Source organism: Sorex araneus, chromosome 1 (assembly GCF_027595985.1).
Source record: "Sorex araneus isolate mSorAra2 chromosome 1, mSorAra2.pri, whole genome shotgun sequence".
Taxonomy (NCBI): Eukaryota; Metazoa; Chordata; class Mammalia; order Eulipotyphla; family Soricidae; genus Sorex; species Sorex araneus.
The window spans coordinates 436,854,352-436,873,265 of NC_073302.1; the positions used below are offsets into that span (position 1 = coordinate 436,854,352).

Here is an 18,914-nt window from a genome sequence, read left to right on the forward strand (position 1 = left end):
GTCTGCAGAGTATCCAGTGTCTGCAGAGAACTGCTGTCTGCAGAGTACCCGAGTATCTTGCAGCATACCCAAGTATCTTGCAGAGTACTCGGTGTCTGCAGAATACTTCTGTGTGTGCCGAGTACTTGGTTTCTGCCGCGCCCAAGCTCTGTGGAGCTGCTTGCCAGTCGCCTTTCCCCTCAAGGAGGGTCGAGTCCCTCTGCTGGCTTCCCTGGCACAGCCAGACTGGACAGGACAGGTTTGCTCTGGCACGTCCCCTGGGCCTTTTCTCTCCTGCAGACACCAAGGAGCTGCCCGGGGTCGAAGTTGGGGCCAGCGCTCTCCCACAGACGGTCTGAGTACCCCAGGGGCGCTTCCCCTTCGGCCCTGACTGAAGAGTGATGAGAAGACAAGGGAGGAGACAGGAGGTCTGGAACATTCGGAGCCATCTCCAGGAACCCGGCCTGGGCACAGGGAGCAGCGACTGCCCGAATGCCGGTGAGGGTGGGGGCGCGTCCTGCTGGGTCCACTCTAACTGTGCAGAGTCGGAGTCACCTGCCCGCTGTCCCTTGAGCTGGGACAGAGTAGCCAGTGTCTGCAGAGCACCTCAGTGTGTACCGAGTATCAGACCGATCCTGGCCCCGTAGGCCTGCAGACCCCTTGAGCAATAAACCTTGTTGGACAAAGCTGGTTGTCTGCTGAGATGCAGCACAGGACCCTAGGGCCAGCGGAGCTGGGCCAACCCCAGCACCGGCAGGGAACCGTCTGCCCGGGGACGGCCCCCGGCAATTCCAGTTCAGAGCACGGCCGAGAGTGCTCCCCCAGGATTGCTCCTGAGCCCTGAGGCCCAAGGGCCGCCAGGAGCGATCCCCGAGCACCACCGGGTGTGGCCTGCCCTCCCCCAAAGGCGCCTCCTGCAGCACTTGGTGTCGGTTATGTACGAAAGGAATCTACGATCCCAATTCCCCATCCAAGAGAGCACGGGGGAAGGCTCCTACCTGTACGCAGCCGACCGGGTTCAGCCCTGCACCACACGAGGTCCCTGAGCACCAACGGGGATTAGCTCCTGAGCACTGCAGGGTACGGCCCCAAACTCCAATTTCTTCTCACTAGATTTTGGTGGCGGCGGGGTGGGAGGGAGCAGGCAAATCAAGGAGTGATCTGGAGATACTCCTGACTCTGTGCTCAGGAGTGGCCCCTAGTGGTTCTTCGAGGACAATGCAAGGCGCCAGGGGGCTATTCATCAGAGTCAGTGGGATGCGCGGCTCAGCCCCGGGACTCTCTCTCTCTGGCCTTCCTCCCAGGTTTCTGGGTTTTGTCTTTGGGTTCCAACCCCCAGCAGCACATATGGCCCCCCAAGCAGAGACCTGAATGAGCCCTGAGCACTGCTGGGAGGGACCCCGCTTTGCCCCCCAATGGGGGAAGTGCATATTGCTCCTTCTAGGGCTGCAGGAAGTGGTGGAGGGAAGTGGGGGGTGGGGCAGGGCGGAAGGAGAGCCTGCGCTGAACAACAGGCCCCCCAGGAAGCCACAGGCGAGAGTGACTGTTTCCTCTACCGAGACACCGAGATAGTGCCCAGCTCTGACTGCTGAGAATGAAACTCTGCTGGCGGGCAGGTGCCGGGACACCGGGTGCATTTAGTGAGCAGCAGCTGGGCTGCAGAGGCGGCACAGCGGGGCGGGCGCCTGCCTTGCTCACGGCCCACCCAGGTTCGATCCCTGGCAGCCCCAGGTGGACGCCCCCAGCCCGGTCGGCAGTGCGCCCTTAGCACAGGCGGGTAATGGCCCAGAAAGGGGGGTGGAAACTGAACCGGCACCGAGCACAGCCCTGGCATGGGAGAAGCCCTGAGTGCGACTCGCACAGGCACGAAAGCCTTCTGCTGCTGTCTGGGGCTCACCCAGGGCTGCTCTGGCCTCCCCGACTGCACTCAAGGACCTCGTGCCAGGGAGGGACCCGACAGCAGCACCCACGGCAAGCGCCTCAGCCCGACGCTCTCTGCGGCCAGAGAGCTTCCTGTACAGCACCGCGCACGACCCCCTTCCGGACAGCAGGGACCCCCGCCACACCCCACCCCGGCACAGGGCCACAATGAAGGCTCAGATGCCTCCAGGACCAGATTTTGGGGACAACGCTGACCCCAGAGGTCAGGCTGACTTCCACTTTAGCCAAGAATGGGGGGGCGGGGAAGCAAAATCAAAATAGAGACATCCCTTTCCCTGCCCAGGGGGAGGGAAGGGGAGGGGAGGACGGTCGTTGTCAAGCACAGGGCCATCTGGCAAAGGGTACACACCTGACCCAGCCACCTGACCGCTAACAAAGGACACGAACCCGAAGCTGCATGGGCAGTGACACCACAAAAACCTGACAACAAAACCCCTCAATCGAGGACCAAAGTTTGCCAAGCAAAGCGCCCAGGCTGGGAAGGCTAGGGGATCCTGAAACAAGTTTTTCATATCTTCAGGATGGAAATTCCTTTTGCACATTGAAACGCACCAGCCACCTGCAGAAACTAGGTTTTCCAGCAGGAAGGGAAGGAGCGGCCTCTAGAGCCTAGGGCATTATTCTCCCTCCCTACTTGTGTTTCAAAAAGCAACTCCCAGGACTTGAAGTTTTCATTGTTGCTGATGTCAGGCTGGAGAGAGGTTCTTTAGCCTCGAGTTTTTCAGTGGTAAAAAGTAATACTTGAGGGGCTGGAGTGATAGCACAGCAGGTAGGGCGTTTGCCTTGCACGTGGCCGATCCTGGTTTGATTCCCAGCATCCTATATGGTCCCCTGAGCACTGCCAGAAGTAATTTTTGAGTAGCCAGAAGTAACCCCTGTCCCCTGTGCTTCGCTGAGTGTGACCCAAAGAGCAAAAATAAATAAATAAATAAATAAATAAATAAATAAATAAATAAATGGTAATACATGAGAGGCTGGAGCCATAGTACAGTGGGTAGGGCGTTTGACTTTCATGCAGCTGACCCAGGTTCGATCCCCAGCATCCCATATTGTTCCCCGAGCACCACCAGGAGTAATCCTTAGTGCAGAGCCAGAAGTAAGCCCTGTGCATCACTGGGTGTGAATCAAAAAGCAAGAAAAAAAAAAGCAAAAAGTAATACATAATAATGGTTAAAAGCAATATATGCAGCTTGGCAAAGACCAAGAATTTTTCTCTTTCCAATTCTGGCGAAGCTCAGGGTTACTATTCACTCTGCACCCAGGAATTACTCCTTCTGGGGACCACCTGGGATGCCAGGGGCCGAACCCGGACCATCTGTATGCAAGACAGGTGTCCTACCCACACACCATCTTCCCAGTCCCTCTGCCCTTAGAAAGAATGAAGGCTCTCAGGCCCTTGAAATACACACCGAGTCCCAATTCTGGAAGGAAGACTAATTGTGAGTCACTGAAAGTGGTTTAGGGACTTGTTGATTTTTTTTTAATTGAATCACCTTGAGCTGCAATTACAAAACTTTTATGTCTGAATTTCAGTCGTATGATTATTTAGACCCACGGACTTTAGCGTTCTCTGGGTTTGCATTACAGTTCTGTGAGTTTGTGTGTGTGTGTGTGTGTGCGATCTTGGGCAAGTTCACTCAACTCTAAACACCAGCGCCATTTGCGTTTGTTTGGCATGCCGACAGTCACTGGTAACCAATGTTCACTACATGGAATTTAATGATATCAGAAAATCCAGGTGTCTTCAGACATGTATAGATATTATAGATATTATTCATACGTGATTTCGGGATCCCCATTCGAAACCACTACTGTTAAAAAAAATTGTGTTTGGAGTGGGCAGGAGCAATAGCACAGCGGGTAGGGCATTTGCCTTGCACGAGACCACCCCGGGTTTGATTCCCAGCATCCCATAAGGTCCCCCGAGCACCTCCAGGTGTAATTCCTGAGTGCAGAGCCAGGAGTAATTACTGTGGTTGGGACCTGAAAAGAAAAAAAAATGTTTAGAGAACATAGTACAGCAGGTTGGGTGGCTCGCCTTGTGCACAGCTGACCCGGGTTCAACCCCGGTTCCATATATGGTCCCCGGGGCCCTACCCGGAGTGATCCCTGAGCACAGTCAAGAGTAAGCCCTGAACACCACTGGACGTGGCTCCAAAACAAACACAATCATGTTAAAACTAACTAAATTCCAATCCCTGCTAAAAAAGCAACCCCAGAAGTCACCAGTATGGGCCGAGCAATAGGAGAGTGGGTAGGGTTGCCCGGCAACAGCCTGGCCGGGCTCAGTCCCACCAGCCCACATGGTCCCCAGCACCGTCCCGAGCAGTTTGAGTGCAGAGCCAGATGCAAGCCCTGAGCGTCAGCAGGTGTGACCCCTCCATCGACCCCTTAAAAAACAACCTATCTACTCGCCAGCAAGGCAGAGCCTGGCAAGCTACCCATGGCGTATCCGATATGCCAAAAACAGTAACAAGTCTCACAGTGAAGATGTTACTGGTGCCCACTCGAGCAAATAGATGAGCAGCGGGATAACAGTGATAACAGTGATAGAGTGATACAGGACTCTTGAAATAGTAGAGAATCAACCATTTGATGACCCTAGTTCAAGCTCCAGTACCAACCATCACCTGAGCACAGAGCCAGGAGTAACCACTGGGCAACAACCAGAAGGAAAGGAAGAAGGGAAGGAGGGAGGGAGGGAGGGAGGGAGGGAAGGAAGGAAGGAAGGAAGGAAGGAAGGAAGGAAGGAAGGAAGGAAGGAAGGAAGGAAGGAAGAAAGAAAGGGAGGGAGGAAGGAAGGAAGGAAGGAAGGAAGGAAGGAAGGAAGGAAGGAAGGAAGGAAGGAAGGAAGGAAGAAAGAAAGGGAGGGAGGAAGGAAGGAAGGAAGGAAGGAAGGAAGGAAGGAAGGAAGGAAGGAAGGAAGGAAGGAAGGAAGGAAGAAAGGGAGGGAGGAAGGAAGGAAGGAAGGAAGGAAGGAAGGAAGGAAGGAAGGAAGGAAGGAAGGAAGGAAGGGAGAGAGAAAGGTAGGGAGGGAAGGAGGGAGAGAGAAAGCAAGAAAGCAAGAAAAGCAAGAAAGCAAGAAAGCAAGAAAGCAAGAAAGAAAGAAAGAAAGAAAGAAAGAAAGAAAGAAAGAAAGAAAGAAAGAAAGAAAGAAAGAACGGAAGGAAGGAAGGAAGGAAGAAAGAGCCCTTTTTGGTGCTCCACGAGCTCCACCCCAGAGGCAACTGAACTACTTTGGACACGAGCAGCTCCCAGAAAGGCCTCCAGACTGTGAACCGAGCCACTGGCCCATGCACCGCCAGCGGGGCAGGGTTTTTCTCTCCAGGCTTCTCCATCATATGAGCACCACAAAAGGGAAGTAAACGCTTGCAGTGATGGATTTTCCATGGACTTTATACAGAGATCCAAAACCTAATATCTCTTAATTGTCAGCAATGTGAAACGGTTCCTTTTTAGCAGGTCTGACTGTGGGGGGAAACTCCAAACAATAATACTGAGTTTTTTGTTGAAATATTGAAGGTAATCAAAGTAGCAGCCATTTCTCTAGACTGTGAACTAAGACATAGCCCCGCGCCGGCCGAGGAGAGGAAATATCCTCCTTTCTCGGTCCTTTTCCCTTTTCTGGGAGAAACCGGTGTGGCATCCACCATATTATGAGGTCTATTAAGCAGGCACAAACTTAGAGGAGTGGGAATGGGAGGGAAAAAAATTTATGTACTTGGAACAGTGGGACGCTTGGGCAGTCTCGGGCCGATACCAGCACATGCTCCACCGAAATTCGACACAAGTGGCCACACTTTTGTGCGGCCACGTTGCTGCTGATCAACCAGAATCCGGAGGCCAACTAGACTACTTTTGGTACCAGAAACTACTTGCAGCCATGTCTCTAGACTGTGAACTAAGCCATAGCCCCACGCCAGCCGAGGACGGGAAATATCCTTTATTCTCCTCGGGCAGCATGGTGTCAGCCATAATATGAGGACTATTTATTGAGCAGGCACAAACTTGGTGGCGCAAAAAGGAGGGAAAAAAATTCTATATACTTGATACAGCGGGACTTCATATCTCTCCAGTCTCAGCAATGGAAAACTAATTATCAAATGCTTCCTTGGCAGTAAGGCTGTCTTTCTTGGGGGGAAACTCCAACAATAGTGAGTTTTGTGTTGAAATATGGAATGGAATCAAGGTAAAGAGAAAATGAAGTGAAATTTATCAATTACGCAGGCGGGGATGGAGGGCGGCGGGGACAGGGGTTGGGAGGTAGACTGGGGTCTTTGGTGGTGGAATATGGGCACGGGTGAAGGGATGGGTGTTTGAGTATTGTATAACTGAGACATAAGCCTGAGAACTTTGCAACTTCCACATGGTGATTCAAGAAAACAAAGAAAGAAAGAAAGAAAGAAAGAAAGAAAGAAAGAAAGAAAGAAAGAAAGAAAGAAAGAAAGAAAGAAAGAAAGAAAGAAAGAGAAAGAGAGAAAGAAAGATGGGGTGGGGGAGGGAGAAAACGCTTCCCCACCTCCACCCACATTCCCAAACTGTTCTCTCACCCACGCTGCCCTCCACGAGGGGCTCGGAGAGGAAGAGCCATTTGTCTCTCCCCCCGGGAAGCGCTGCCAGGTAGGGCTGGGTGAAGCGTCTGGCTTGTTCTTTCCAGACACTGTTATCAGGAGCCAACACTGGACTCTCGGACTCCCTGTGATCGCCCCTCCATCCTGTGGGCCGGGTCTGCCTGAGCGTTTCTCTCGGGCAGGAAGGGGGAATGGGGCCGATTGGACAGTGCTCAGGAGCCACTCCCACAGGGGCTCAGACCCAGGCCTCCTCCACACACTCAGCCCGCGGGGCCATCCCTGGCTCAGACATCACCTTATTGTTAGATGGGGGAGTGTTGTTGTGGGTTGGTTTGCTTGTTTGTTTCTAACCTGACAGTGCCCAGGGGCTACTCCTGACTGGGACTCCTGGCAGTGCCCCACGTGGCACCTGGCACCCACTGCTGGTGGACAACAAGCCAGGCAAGGGCCTGTCCCAGGTGTCTCTGCTTCCCAGTTGGCTGTCCCGTCAGAGCCCCTCGGTTTCTCAAGCCCAGACCCCACTGCAGGGCCCCTGCCCTGGCGCCGTCCCCACACGGGATGAGGACTAGGCTTTGGCTGGGCGTTTCATCTGCGCCCGTCCCCGCCTGTCACCAAGGGCTGCTGCAGGCCCTGGTCTTCCTTTCGCTTTCGTTTGCGCGACGGTCCCCCGGGCGCAGGTCTACAGTTCCCAGGGCACTGAGTGCGGGATTCGCACCTTTCGGCTGCGAGCAGGTGAGCTCGCAGGCGGGTAGGGGGGGGTGCGTGGCCGGGGTGGGGGCGCCTTTCTCTCAGCAGGACAGTGACCAGGGCAGCGGGAGACAGGTAGGGAGGGGTGCGGGGGGCTGAGGCCTGGGGGTCAGAGGACGGCGAAGTGGGCGCCTGGTGGGCCGTGTGGCCGGGGGTCCACTCACTCTGTCCTGGGCTTCAGGGGTGCCTGGAGAACTGGGGGACCCCTTGGGGAACTTGGGATTGGACCACCTGGGACTCGGGGCTTTTCCGTCCATGGGTTGATGAGCCCCCTCGCCTTTTCTAGGACTCTGTTTTGGGGTTGTCGGGGGCAGGGCTGGTTGGGGGGATCACAGCCCTGCTCAGGGCTTACCCTAGACACCCAACCATGGCGCCCGCAGGGATGGGCCCTTCCAAGAATGCCTGCTGGGCTGTCATGTGGAAGGGCTCCGGCCGGTCTCCTGGACACAGAGGCGCAGGGCAGCAGGTGGAGACCCCGGGGGGCCAAGGGCACCCCAGCAGCCACACCTGAGCACCCAGAGTGAGGCAGTGCCTGCGGGGCTCAAAGACAGCAGAGCAGGCTGTGTGTGTGTGCGCGTGTATGTGTGTGTGTGTACGTGTGTGTGTGCGTGTGTGTGTGTGTGGAGGGAGGGGGATCCCTGAGCACAACCAGATGTGACACCCAGACTTCCCCCTCAAAAAGTACAACATGTAAAGTGTGTGTGTGTGTGTCTGTGTGTGAGTGTGTATGTGTGTAGATATATATTAGACAACGAACTCCATCACGGAGATACATATTTGGTTTTTGGGCGATACCTTGCCTTGCTCGGGGATCACTCCTGGTAGTGCTCGGGATGGAACTGGGGTCGGCCAATCACAAAGCAAACAGCCTCCCCGCTGGACTGTGCCACCCTTTATCTTTTCTTCGGTTCGGGGCTCTACCCAGCAGTGCTGCTGGAGGTGTCAGGGAACCATGTGGTGCCAGGGACGGAGCCCGGGCCTCCTGCACGCAAAGCCTGAGCTCAGCCCTTTTAGCTGTCTCTGGCCCACGCCTCACTATATATATATATATATATATATATATATATATATATATATATATATACATATATATATATTAAGATATCTCCTTTATTTATTTATTGCAGTTTGGGTCACAGCCTGTGATGTTCACGGCTTACTCCTGGCTCTGCCCTCAGGAATGACCCTTGGCAGTGTTGGGGGGACCCTATGGGATGCTGGGGATCGAACCCGGATCAGCCACGTGCTAGGCAAATGCCCTCCCTACTGTCCTTTCCCTCCGGCCCCCCACACCTGACCATCCTGCCCCCGCACTGGCTGCTGGGAGCCCGGGCATCCCGTCTCCCCACACCACTCTGGGGGTGCACGGGAGCGAGACGTGAGTCCGCTGATGAAAGGCAGGTGCACAATGGTGGGGTCTCCTGTGATACCCCACTTCGCGGGCACATGCGGTCTCCCCGACTAGGGTTTCCATCCCAGCGTCATCTCAGTGCTGACCGTGCACAGGGCCAGGCAGAGGACGGCGGGGGAAGCTTTGAGTCTGCCCCCCCTCTACACGCGTGTGTGTCCCCCTTGGGCAGGCGTGCTGACAGTCACAGGGTCCTCTCCTGGTGACTCAGGGGGTCTCTCCTTCCCTCCTGAGCTCAGAGCCAGCGAGCAGAGCCACGCAGTTCCTTAGCCTCAGCATGGCCCTGGACGACAACTTCGACTTCGTGTTCAAGGTCATTCTCATCGGGGACTCTGGCGTGGGCAAGACGAGCGTGTTGCAGCACTTTGCCTCCGGGGTCTACAGCGATGACCAGAATAACACAGTCAACATGGACTTCATCTTGCGTTCCCTGGACATCGACGGCAAGAAAGTGAAGGTTGGGGGGGTCTTTCGGGGTTTCCTCAAGGAGATACGAGTCTCAGGAAGGAGTGGGGTAAAGAGAGAACAGGAACCTCTTACAGGATCAGCCCCCCTCCCCCAAGTCCTGGGGGTCTTTAAAATCAAAGCATCGGGAAGGGGCAAAGCATCAAAGAAACCATCACTCCATGTCACCATGTAAAGGGCAGGTGTGTCCACTTCTCTATGGCTACCGGGAGTCAAATTCCTGCACACGCAGATACCGTGAACAAAGTGCACAGAACTAGTCGCACACATGGGACATGGCAAGTGACCGTTTTGTTTTCTTTGTTCTCCTTTCTCTTGTTTGGTTTTGGTTTCGGGCCATGTCACATGATGTTCAGGGATCCCTCCTGGCAGGTCCGGGCTCTGCATGCATTATCAGGGGTCAAACGGGTCCAAACCTCAGCACTGCAGGAATGAGCTCTTGAGCACAGAGCCAGGAGTAAACCTGGAGCAGCACTGGGTGTGTGGACAAAATAACACAATCTTAGCGCCAGAGGGAGAGCGTTACCCGCTTCCCTGAGCACATCTGGGAGCAACTGCGAGCACCCAGCGAGGACAATCACTGGGTGTGGCCCCAAAACCAAAAGGATTTTTTAAAAAAGAGCAAAAGACACCAAACCTCAGGACAACAGGTTCACCCTCCCAGCCAGGGCGCCTTCGGTGGAGACCCCAAAGCCTGGACATACCTCGGTGTCGGGGGAGGAACAGGAAATAACAACCCAGGCGGCACCAGATCCCTGAGCCCATATCCTAGAAAAGAGGCCCAGAGAGCCGCCTTACTTACTTATGTATTTTGGAGCCACATTGCCAATACTCAGGGGTGGCCCTGGCTCCACTCAGGAATCCCCCTGGCAGGGCTCGGGGACCTAGGGGGCTGCCGGGGGTTGAACCTGTATCAGCCACGTGCAAGGCACCGCCTTCCTGCTGTACCATCTCTCTGACCCTGAAACTGCCTTTTATTTTGGATTTTTTGATCCACCCCCAGTGGTGCTCAGGAATCACTCCTGGAGGGTTCTGGGGCCTCCATGGGGTGCCGGGGATCGAACCCGGATTGGCCAGGAGGAGCAGGCAAGCGCCCTCCCTGCAATTCTGTGACTCCAGGAAACTGTGTTTTTCAGAGTTGAGGGAGCTGTGCCGGTCAGGTGGGCCACCCCCGACCCCCTCTGCTCCCGCCCCCTCCAGATGCAGCTGTGGGACACGGCGGGCCAGGAGCGCTACCGGGCCATCACAAAGAACTACTACCGTGAGGTGGACGCGGCCATCATCGCCTACGACATCACACGGCGCTCCTCCTTCGAGTCTGTTCCGGACTGGATTGACGATGTGAAGGAGTACGGAGACACCGACACGGTCATCATGCTGATGGGTCTGTATGGGAGCCTCGAGGCCTCGGGTAACCCCGCCAGCCCCCTGCTGGGGTCAGCTCTCTGGGACGCGCAGTGCTCATGGCGCACGTGGCAGTGGCCGGGAGGCAGCTGGACCCAGCCCAGAAACACAGCAGTAGACAGCACCTCAGGACAGGTCTGGCCCAGGAAGTAGCATCAGAGTCACTGACCCCTGGGACATTAGCATGAACTGTGAATTTGTTAAGGAAAAAAAGCTCTGCAAGATGGAGATAGTACGAGAAGTACAGCACGGGCTGGAGCGATAGCACAGCATGTAGGGAGCTTGCCTTGCATGCGGCCAACCGAGGTTCGATTCCCAGCATTCCATATGGTCCTCTGAGCACCACCAGGAGTGATTCCTGAAAGCAGAGCCAGGAGTAACCCCTGTGCATCTCCTGGTATGACCCAAAAAGCAAAAGAAAAAAACAAGAGCTAGAGCGATAGCACAGCAAGTAGGGCATTTGCCTTGCACGCACCCAACCCGGGTTCAATTCCCAGCATCCCATATGTTCCCCTGAGCACTGCCAGGAGTGATTTCTGAGTGCAGAGCCAGGAGTAACCCTTGAGCTTTGTTGGGTGAGACCCAAAAAGCAAAAGGAAAAAAAATATAAAAAGAAGTAAAGCCCTGGCCTTGCCTGAGGCCGACCAGGTCCCCTCCCTGCACCACTTGGTCCCCAAAACCACCAGCAACACATCCCAGGAGCCCCGGGACCAAGCAGGGCGCGCCCTGAGCATTGCCTCCTGTGGGTTCAATCATCGCCCCCTCCACACACACACGAAAGGACCCCTGGCCATTCCCAACAGGGGTTCAGGAGCAGAGAGGCAGCAGCGGGGTCAGCCCGGACACTCTCGGGCTGCGGCGTCATCTGGCAAAGTGCCAGCCCTTTCCGGCCACTCCTGTCGCTTCAGTTGTGCGAGCAGAGCTTCCTTCTCCTCCTCGGGGCTCGGCTCTCTGCCACGGGGCTGCTTCCTCTGTCGGCTCTTCCTGCCCCGCTGCCCCGCAGGGTCCGAGGGCCAGAGGCGTCCCCTGCGCTGAGCAGAGCCCAGGACCACTCAGACTCCTCGTGTGAAGGAATCCAGCGGGCAAGCCTTGGGCTAGCAGCTGCCCTCCCCACAGAGGCTTCCCCGAGCACTGCCAGGGGGCACTCCTGAGCACAGAGCCAAATCCCACCCCACCCCCCCCACACACAAAATGATTTAATGAGGGCAGGAGAGATCCCTCTGCTGTGACTCTGAGTTCAAAGCCCCGAGCCCACAGCCAGGAGTAGCCCCTGAACACTGCCAGGTGAGGCCCCCCTGCAAAAATCAACATCTAATGAGGTAATGAGCACTTACTCCTGGCACATCAGGAGTGCTCAGGAAGGCAGAGTCACAGCACAACGGGGAGGGCACTTGATGTCACAGCTGACCTGGGTTCGATCCCCAGCACCACATGTTCTCTAAGAACCACCAGGAGTGATCCCTGAGCACAGAACCAGGACTAAGCCCTGAGTGTCACCAGGAGTCATCCAAACTTCCTATCCCCCCGCGCCCGCCCCGGAAAACAAGACGGATCTGAATCTGCTGCAAGGCCTTCCTTGCGGCTGTGTCTGGCACACCAAGGCTGCTGCTAGGGTGGGGGCTGTGCCCAGGAGCAGACCTGCCTTTGCCTGCTGCACTCTGGAAGATTCTCTCCAGCCACATGCACTTGCCAGTTTGACTGACCCCAGCCAGCGACTGCCCTTTATTTCATCCTCTTCCCTTGAGGAAATTGATGAACAACGGGGCTACAGTGATATATATACAAACCTATACATGTATACACACATCTACATGCATACTCACATATATACCCATGCATATACACGATCCAGCACACACACACACACACACACACACACACAGGCATGCAAGTGTGCCTGGCAGGCTCTGAGTCCTGTCTGTGGGTCATGTCAGTGGTGATTTCCTGGTTGTGATCTCGTGCCATGGCTAGAGGTGGCCCACGGGGGACTGGGTGGTTCCCAGGATCTGTGTATTTGCAACTTCCTGCAAATGGATCCTGGTTTCCATTCAACTGTTGTCAAGTTCTTCCTGGGAGGGGAGTGAAGGGGGAGCTGGGAGACAGGTGGGCTACAAGGCCCCTCAGGGGACAGCAATGAAAACCAGGTGGAGGAACCGGCCCCGCCTGCTTTCACTGTCAACACAGGCAAGAAATCCTCCGTCCCTGGGAGCTTCTCTTTGGATGCCGCCTCGAGACATCCTAGTCCCCCTGCGGGATGGGGGTGCAGAGATGGACGCCCCCTCGGCCAGCCCCCTCGGCCCTGGGCTCTCTGGGGAACTGGGCCTGTTCCGCGAGTGCTGAGATGGGGTCACAGACACTGTCAGTGCGGAGGGGATGCGCATCTGCGCAGTTTACTGTCTAGATTCTCGACTGGGAAAAACATCCTAGGGCTCAGACAAAGCACAGGGCCAGGACACAGATGTCGCATGCAGCTGACCCACATCCGGTCCCCAAGCACTGCCGGGAGTGATCCCTGAGCACAGAGCCAGGAGTCAGCCCTGAGCACCACCAGGTCTTCAGAGCAGAGACCTGTCGTACCACTAAAACACGCACCTCTGGGCTGGCTCTCCACGCCCGTGTTCTCGAGCACAGATGTCGCTGGCCTGTCCCCACTGTGGACAAGCCCGTGTTCTCTCTTGAACACACACGTCTCCCACCGAGTTCCAGTAAAAGCTTTCTTCATCATGAAAGCAGAGACGAGAACACGCCCCTCTGGCCGACCCTGAGTTGGCAGTGTCAGAAGATGGGCTCGACAGCGCCCCCTTTCGTGCTACCCACGACGGTGTTTGAGTTTTGTTTGCCAGGGTGAATGTCCTTGTACTGCTGTGAGGGGATGTTTCTCCTGGCTGGGGGCTGGGGGGAGTGGCACTGTCCCAGCTGGACGCTTGCACACACCTGCTCCTGTGTTGCTGCACCAGGTCTGAGGGCGGAGCTGCTGGGACCAAGCTCGGCTCAGGGGTCCAACTCCAGGCCTCGTGCTTGGAAGGCCGGAGTGCCACGGCCCCATCTGAAGTGCAATCCTCAAAGTCTGTTTAGAAAAAACAAACTGGAATAAGCCGTTCACCGGCTCCTGACTTCTCCCTCCCTCCCTCCCAGGGACCAAGTCTGACCAGTGGGAGAAGCGTCAGGTGCTGTTCGAGGAAGCCTGCGCAATGGCGGAGAAGCACGGCCTCCTGGCGGCGCTCGAGACCTCGGCCAAGGAGTCCAGGAACATCAACGAGGCCTTCCAGTTCATGGCCAAGGCACTGATCGCCCGCAACAGCCAGCCCGCCCTGAGCAGCGTCTTCTACTCCAAGACCATTGTGATGGCCGCCTGCGGCCAGGGCTCCCAGGGTGCGAGACAGGGCTCCCAGGGTGCAAGACAGGGCTCCCAGGGTGCGACTCAGGGCTCCCAGGGTGCGAGTCAGTGCTCCCAGTGTGCGAGACAGGGCTCCCAGTGTGCGAGACGGGCCTCCCAGGGTTCGAGACGGGGCTCCCAGGGTTCGAGACGGGGCTTCCAGGGTTCGAGACGGGGTTCCAAGGGTGCGAGACTGGGTTCCCAGACTGTGAGACTGGATTCGCAGGGTGTAAGCAACAAGAGCAAGTGCTCCTGCTGAGCGCGCTCCCGGGGTCTTCCCAGTACCCATGTGGGCAGAATATACCCAGTGTCTGGCAGGTATCCCAGTGTCTGCCGAGTACCCGTGTCTGTAAAGTACCCAGGGTCTGCAGAGTACCTCTGTGTGCAGAGGGCCTCGGTGTCTGCAGAGTACCCCAGTGTCTACTGTGTCTCCGCGTTTACAGATTACCCAATCTGTACAGTACCCAGTGTCTGCAGGGAACCCCGGTGTCTCCCAGAGTGCCCCGGTTTCTGCAGAGTACCCGGTGTCTGCACAGTACCCGGTGTCTGCAGAGTACCCGGTGTCTGAGAGTTCCCGGTGTCTGCCGAGTGCCTGGTTTCTGCCGCGCCCTAGGGTCCGGAGCTGCTTGCCACTCGCCTTCCCCCTCCGAGGAGGGCCGAGACCCTCTGCTGGCCTCCCGGGCACAGCCAGACTGGACAGAACAGGTTTGCTCTGCATGTCCCCTGGGCCCTTTCTCTCCTGCAGACGCCAGGGAGCTGCCTGGGTCGCGCATGGGGGTCGGCGCTCTCCCACAGACGGTCTGAGTACCCCCGGGGCGCTTCCCCTTCGGCCCTGAATGAAGAGTGATGAGAAGACAAGGGAGGAGACAGGAGGTCTGGAACATTCCGGAGCCATCTCCAGGAACCCAGCCTGGGCACAGGGAGCAGCGACAGGCCTAATGCTGGTGAGGGTGGGGGCACGTCCTGCTGGGTCAGCGGCTGCCCTGTGTGCCCATCTCCTCGGACATGACACGGTCCACTCTAACTGTGCAGAGTCGGAGTCACCTGCCCGCAGTCCCTTGAGCTGGGACAGAGTCGCCAGTGTCTGCAGACACCTCAGTGTGTACCGAGTATCAAACCGATCCTGGCCTCGTAGGCCTGCAGACCCCGGGAGCAATAAACCTTGTTGGACACAGCTGGTTGTCCACTGAGATGCAGCACAGGACCCTAGGGCCAGCGGAGCTGGGCCAACCCCAGCACCGGCAGGGAACCGTCTGCCCGGGGACGGCCCCCGACGACTCCAGTTCAGAGCATGGCCAGAGTGCTCCCCCAGGCCCGCCCCCGAGACCTGAGGCCCAACGACCGCCAGGAGCGATCCCCGAGCACCACCGGGTGTGGCCTGCCCTCCCCCAAAGGCGCCTCCTGCAGCACTTGGTGTCGGTTACGTACGAAAGGAATCTACGATCCCAATTCCACCATCCAAGAGAGCATGGGGGGAAGGCTCTTACCTGTACCAGCCGACCGGGGTCAGCCCTGCACCACACGAGGTCCCCTGAGCACCAACGGGGATTAGCTCCTGAGCACTGCAGGGTACGGCCCCAAACCCCAATTTCTTCTCACTAGATTTTGGTAGTGGTGGTGCGTGTGTGGGGGGGGCGGGGGGGGCCAGGCACATCAAGGAGTGCTCTGGAGATACTCCTGGTTCTGTACTCAGGAGTGACCCCTAGTGGTTCTTCGAGGACAATGCAAGGCGCCAGGGGGCTATTCATCAGAGTCAGTGGGATGCGAGGCTCAGCCCCGGGACTCTCTCTCTGGCCTTCCTCCCAGGTTTCTGGGTTTTGTCTTTGGGTTCCAACCCCCAGCAGCACATATGGCCCCCCAAGCAGAGACCTGAATGAGCCCTGAGCACTGCTGGGAGGGACCTCGCTTTGCCCCCCAATGGGGGAAGTGCATATTGCTCCTTCTAGGACTGCAGGAAGTGGTGGAGGGAAGTGGGGGGAGGGGGCAGGGCTGAAGGAGAGCCTTCGCTGAACAACAGGCCCCCCAGGAAGCCACAGGCAAGACTGACTGTTTCCTCTACTGAGACACCGAGATAGTGCCAACCTCTGACTGCTGAGAATGAAACTGCTGGCGGGCAGGTGCCGGGACACCGGGTGCATTTAGTGAGCAGCAGCTGGGCTGCAGAGGCGGCACAGCGGGGCAGCGCCTGCCTTGCTCATGGCCCACCCAGGTTCGATCCCTGGCAGCCCCGGGTAGACGCCCCAGCCCGGTCGGCAGTACACCCTTAGCACAGGCGGGTATGGCCCAGAAAGGGGGGTGGAAATTGAACCGGCACCGAGCACAGCCCTGGCATGGGAGAAGCCCTGGGTGCGACTCGCACAGGCACGAAAGCCTTCTGCTGCTGTCTGGGGCTCACCCAGGGCTGCTCTGGCCTCCCCGACTGCACTCAAGGACCACGTGCCAGGGAGGGACCCGACAGCAGCACCCACGGCAAGCGCCTCAGCCCGACGCTCTCTGCGGCCAGAGAGCTTCCTGTACAGCACCGCGCACGACCCCCTTCCGGACAGCAGGGACCCCCGCCACACCCCACCCCGGCACAGGGCCACAATGAAGGCTCAGATGCCTCCAGGACCAGATTTTGGGGACAAGACTGACCCCAGAGGTCAGGCTGACTTCCACTTTAGCCAAGAATGGGGGGGCGGGGAAGCAAAATCAAAATAGAGACATCCCTTTCCCTGCCCAGGGGAGGGGAGGGGAAGGCGTTGTCAAGCACAGGGCCATCTGGAAAGGGTAAACACCTGACCCTGCCACCTGACCGCTAACACAGGACACGAACCCGAAGCTGCATGGCCAGTGACACCACAAAAACACAACAACAAAACCCCTCAAACGCGGACCAAAGTTGGCCAAGCAAAGTGCCCAGGCTGGGAAGGCTAGGGGATCCTGAAACAAGCTTTTCATATCTTCAGGATGGAAATTCCTTTTGCACATTGAAATGCACCAGCCACCTGCAGAAACTAGATTTTCCAGCAGGAAGGGAAGGACCGGCCTCTAGAGCCTAGGGCATTATTCTCCCGCCCTACTTGTGTTTCAAAAAGCAGCTCCCTGGGCGCATATGCTGCCTGAGCCCATGTGCTGCTTGCGCCCTCGTGGCTGAGCACATGTGTCGCCCGAGCACACGTGTCGCCCGCATCTCCCCTCTGGAGATGTGTACTTCCATGCTTTCATACTTTTGCGTCTAAAGCTCTGGTATGTGCAGGGGCTTCCTCCACCCTTGGAGAAGCCCTCGTTCTCTCTTCAGCGCGTTACTCTTCCCTCTCTCTCCCTTTCTTATTCCTTCCTCCCATCCTCAAAAGCCTCTAAATAAAATCTGTTACTAAAAAAAAAAAAAAAAGCAGCTCCCTGGAATTGAAGGGGTCATTATTGCTGACGTCAGGCTGGAGAGAGGTTCTTTAGCCTGGAGTTCTTCAGTGCTAAAAAGTAATACTTGAGTGGCTGGGGCGATAGCACAGCAGGTAGGGTGTTTGCCTTGCATGTGGCCGATCCTGGTTCGATTCCCAGCATCCCATATGGTCCCCTGAGCACTGCAGGAGTAATTCATGAGTGCAGATCCAGAAGTAACCCCTGTGTATCACTGGGTGTGACCCAAAAAGCAAAATAAGAAATAAATAAATATATTTTTAAAAAGTAATAAGTGAGGGGCTGGAGCCATAGTACAGTGGGCAGGCCGTTTGACTTGCATGAGCCGACCCAGGTTTGATCCCCAGCATCCCATATGTTCCCCGAGCACCCACGCTGCCCTCCGCGAGGGGCTCAGAGAGGAAGAGCCATTTGCCTCTCCCCCCGGGAAGCGCTGCCAGGTAGGGCTGGGTGAAGCGTCTGGCTTGTTCTTTCCAGACACTGTTATCAGGAGCCAACACTGGACTCTCGGACTCCCTGTGATCGCCCCTCCATCCTGTGGACCGGGTCTGCCTGAGCGTTTCTCTCGGGCAGGAAAGGGGAATGGGGCCGATTGGACAGTGCTCAGGAGCCACTCCCAGAGGGGCTCAGACCCAGGCCTCCTACAGCCCCCAGCCCGCGGGGCCATCCCTGGCTCAGACATCACGTTATTGTTATTTGGAGGAGTGTTGTGGGTTGGTTTGTTTGTTTCTAACCTGACAGTGCTCAGGGGCTACTCCTGACTGTGACTCCTGGCAGTGCCCCACGTGGCATCGGGCACCCACTGCAGGTGGACAAGAGGCCAGGCAAGCGCCTGCCCCAGGTGCTCTCTGCTTCCCAGTTGGCTGTCCCGTCAGAGCCCCTCGGTTTCTCAAGCCCAGACCCCACTGCAGGGCCCCTGCCCCGGCGCCGTCCCCACACGGGATGAGGTCTAGGCTTTGGCAGGGCGTTTCATCTGCGCCCGTCCCACCTGTCACCAAGGGCTGCTGCAGGCCCTGGTCTTCCTTTCACTTTCGTTTGCGCGACGGTCCCCCGGGCCCAGGTCTACAGTTCCCAGGGCACCGAGCGCGGGATTCGCACCATTCGGCTGCGGGAAGGTGAGCGCACAGGCCGGTTGCGGGGGTAGCATGGCCAGGGTGGGGGCTCCTTTCTCTCATCAGGACAGTGACCGGGGCAGCAGGAGACAGGTAGGGAGGGGTGCGGGGAGCGAGGCCTGGGGGTCAGAGGACGGCAAAGTGGGCGCCTGGTGGGCCGTGTGGCCGGGGGTCCGCTCACTCTGTCCTGGGCTTCAGGGGGGCCTGGAGAACTGGGGGACCCCTTGGGGAACTTGGGATTGGACCTCCTAGGACTCATACTTTTCCGTCCGAGGGTTCATGAGCCCCCTCGCCTTTTCTAGGACTCTGTTTTGGGGGTGTCAGGGGCAGGGCTGGTTGGGGGGATCACAGCCCTGCTCAGGGCTTACCCTAGACTAAGACACCCAACCAGGGCGCCCGCAGGGACGGGCCCTTCCAAGAATACCTGCTGGGCTGTGGTGAGGAAGGGCTCCGGCCGGTCTCCTGGGCACAGAGGCGCAGGGCAGCAGGTGGAGACCCCGGGGGGCCAAGGG

At 57.2% G+C, this 18,914-nt stretch overlaps 1 protein-coding gene across 1 annotated transcript; it reads left to right on the forward strand.

The window, feature by feature from the left end:
• Positions 1-471: 471 nt before the first annotated feature.
• Positions 472-18,434, forward strand: LOC129402516 (ras-related protein Rab-19-like). The gene is made up of 7 exons (XM_055129409.1): positions 472-477; positions 7,169-7,223; positions 8,886-9,103; positions 10,312-10,495; positions 13,651-13,887; positions 14,505-14,596; positions 18,351-18,434. The coding sequence occupies exons 1-7, from the start codon at positions 472-474 to the stop codon at positions 18,432-18,434; spliced, it is 876 nt and encodes a 291-aa protein (XP_054985384.1).
• The last annotated feature ends 480 nt before the right edge of the window (positions 18,435-18,914 follow it).

What these genes read in the sequence shown, in the direction of transcription:
- LOC129402516 (XM_055129409.1), top strand. An exon ending in TCGACGGCAAGAAAGTGAAG is followed by an intron (nt 9,104 to 10,311) that starts GTTGGGGGGGTC and finishes CGCCCCCTCCAG; the next exon opens with ATGCAGCTGTGGGACACGGC. An exon ending in AGCCAGACTGGACAGAACAG is followed by an intron (nt 14,597 to 18,350) that starts GTTTGCTCTGCA and finishes CCCCGGGCCCAG; the next exon opens with GTCTACAGTTCCCAGGGCAC.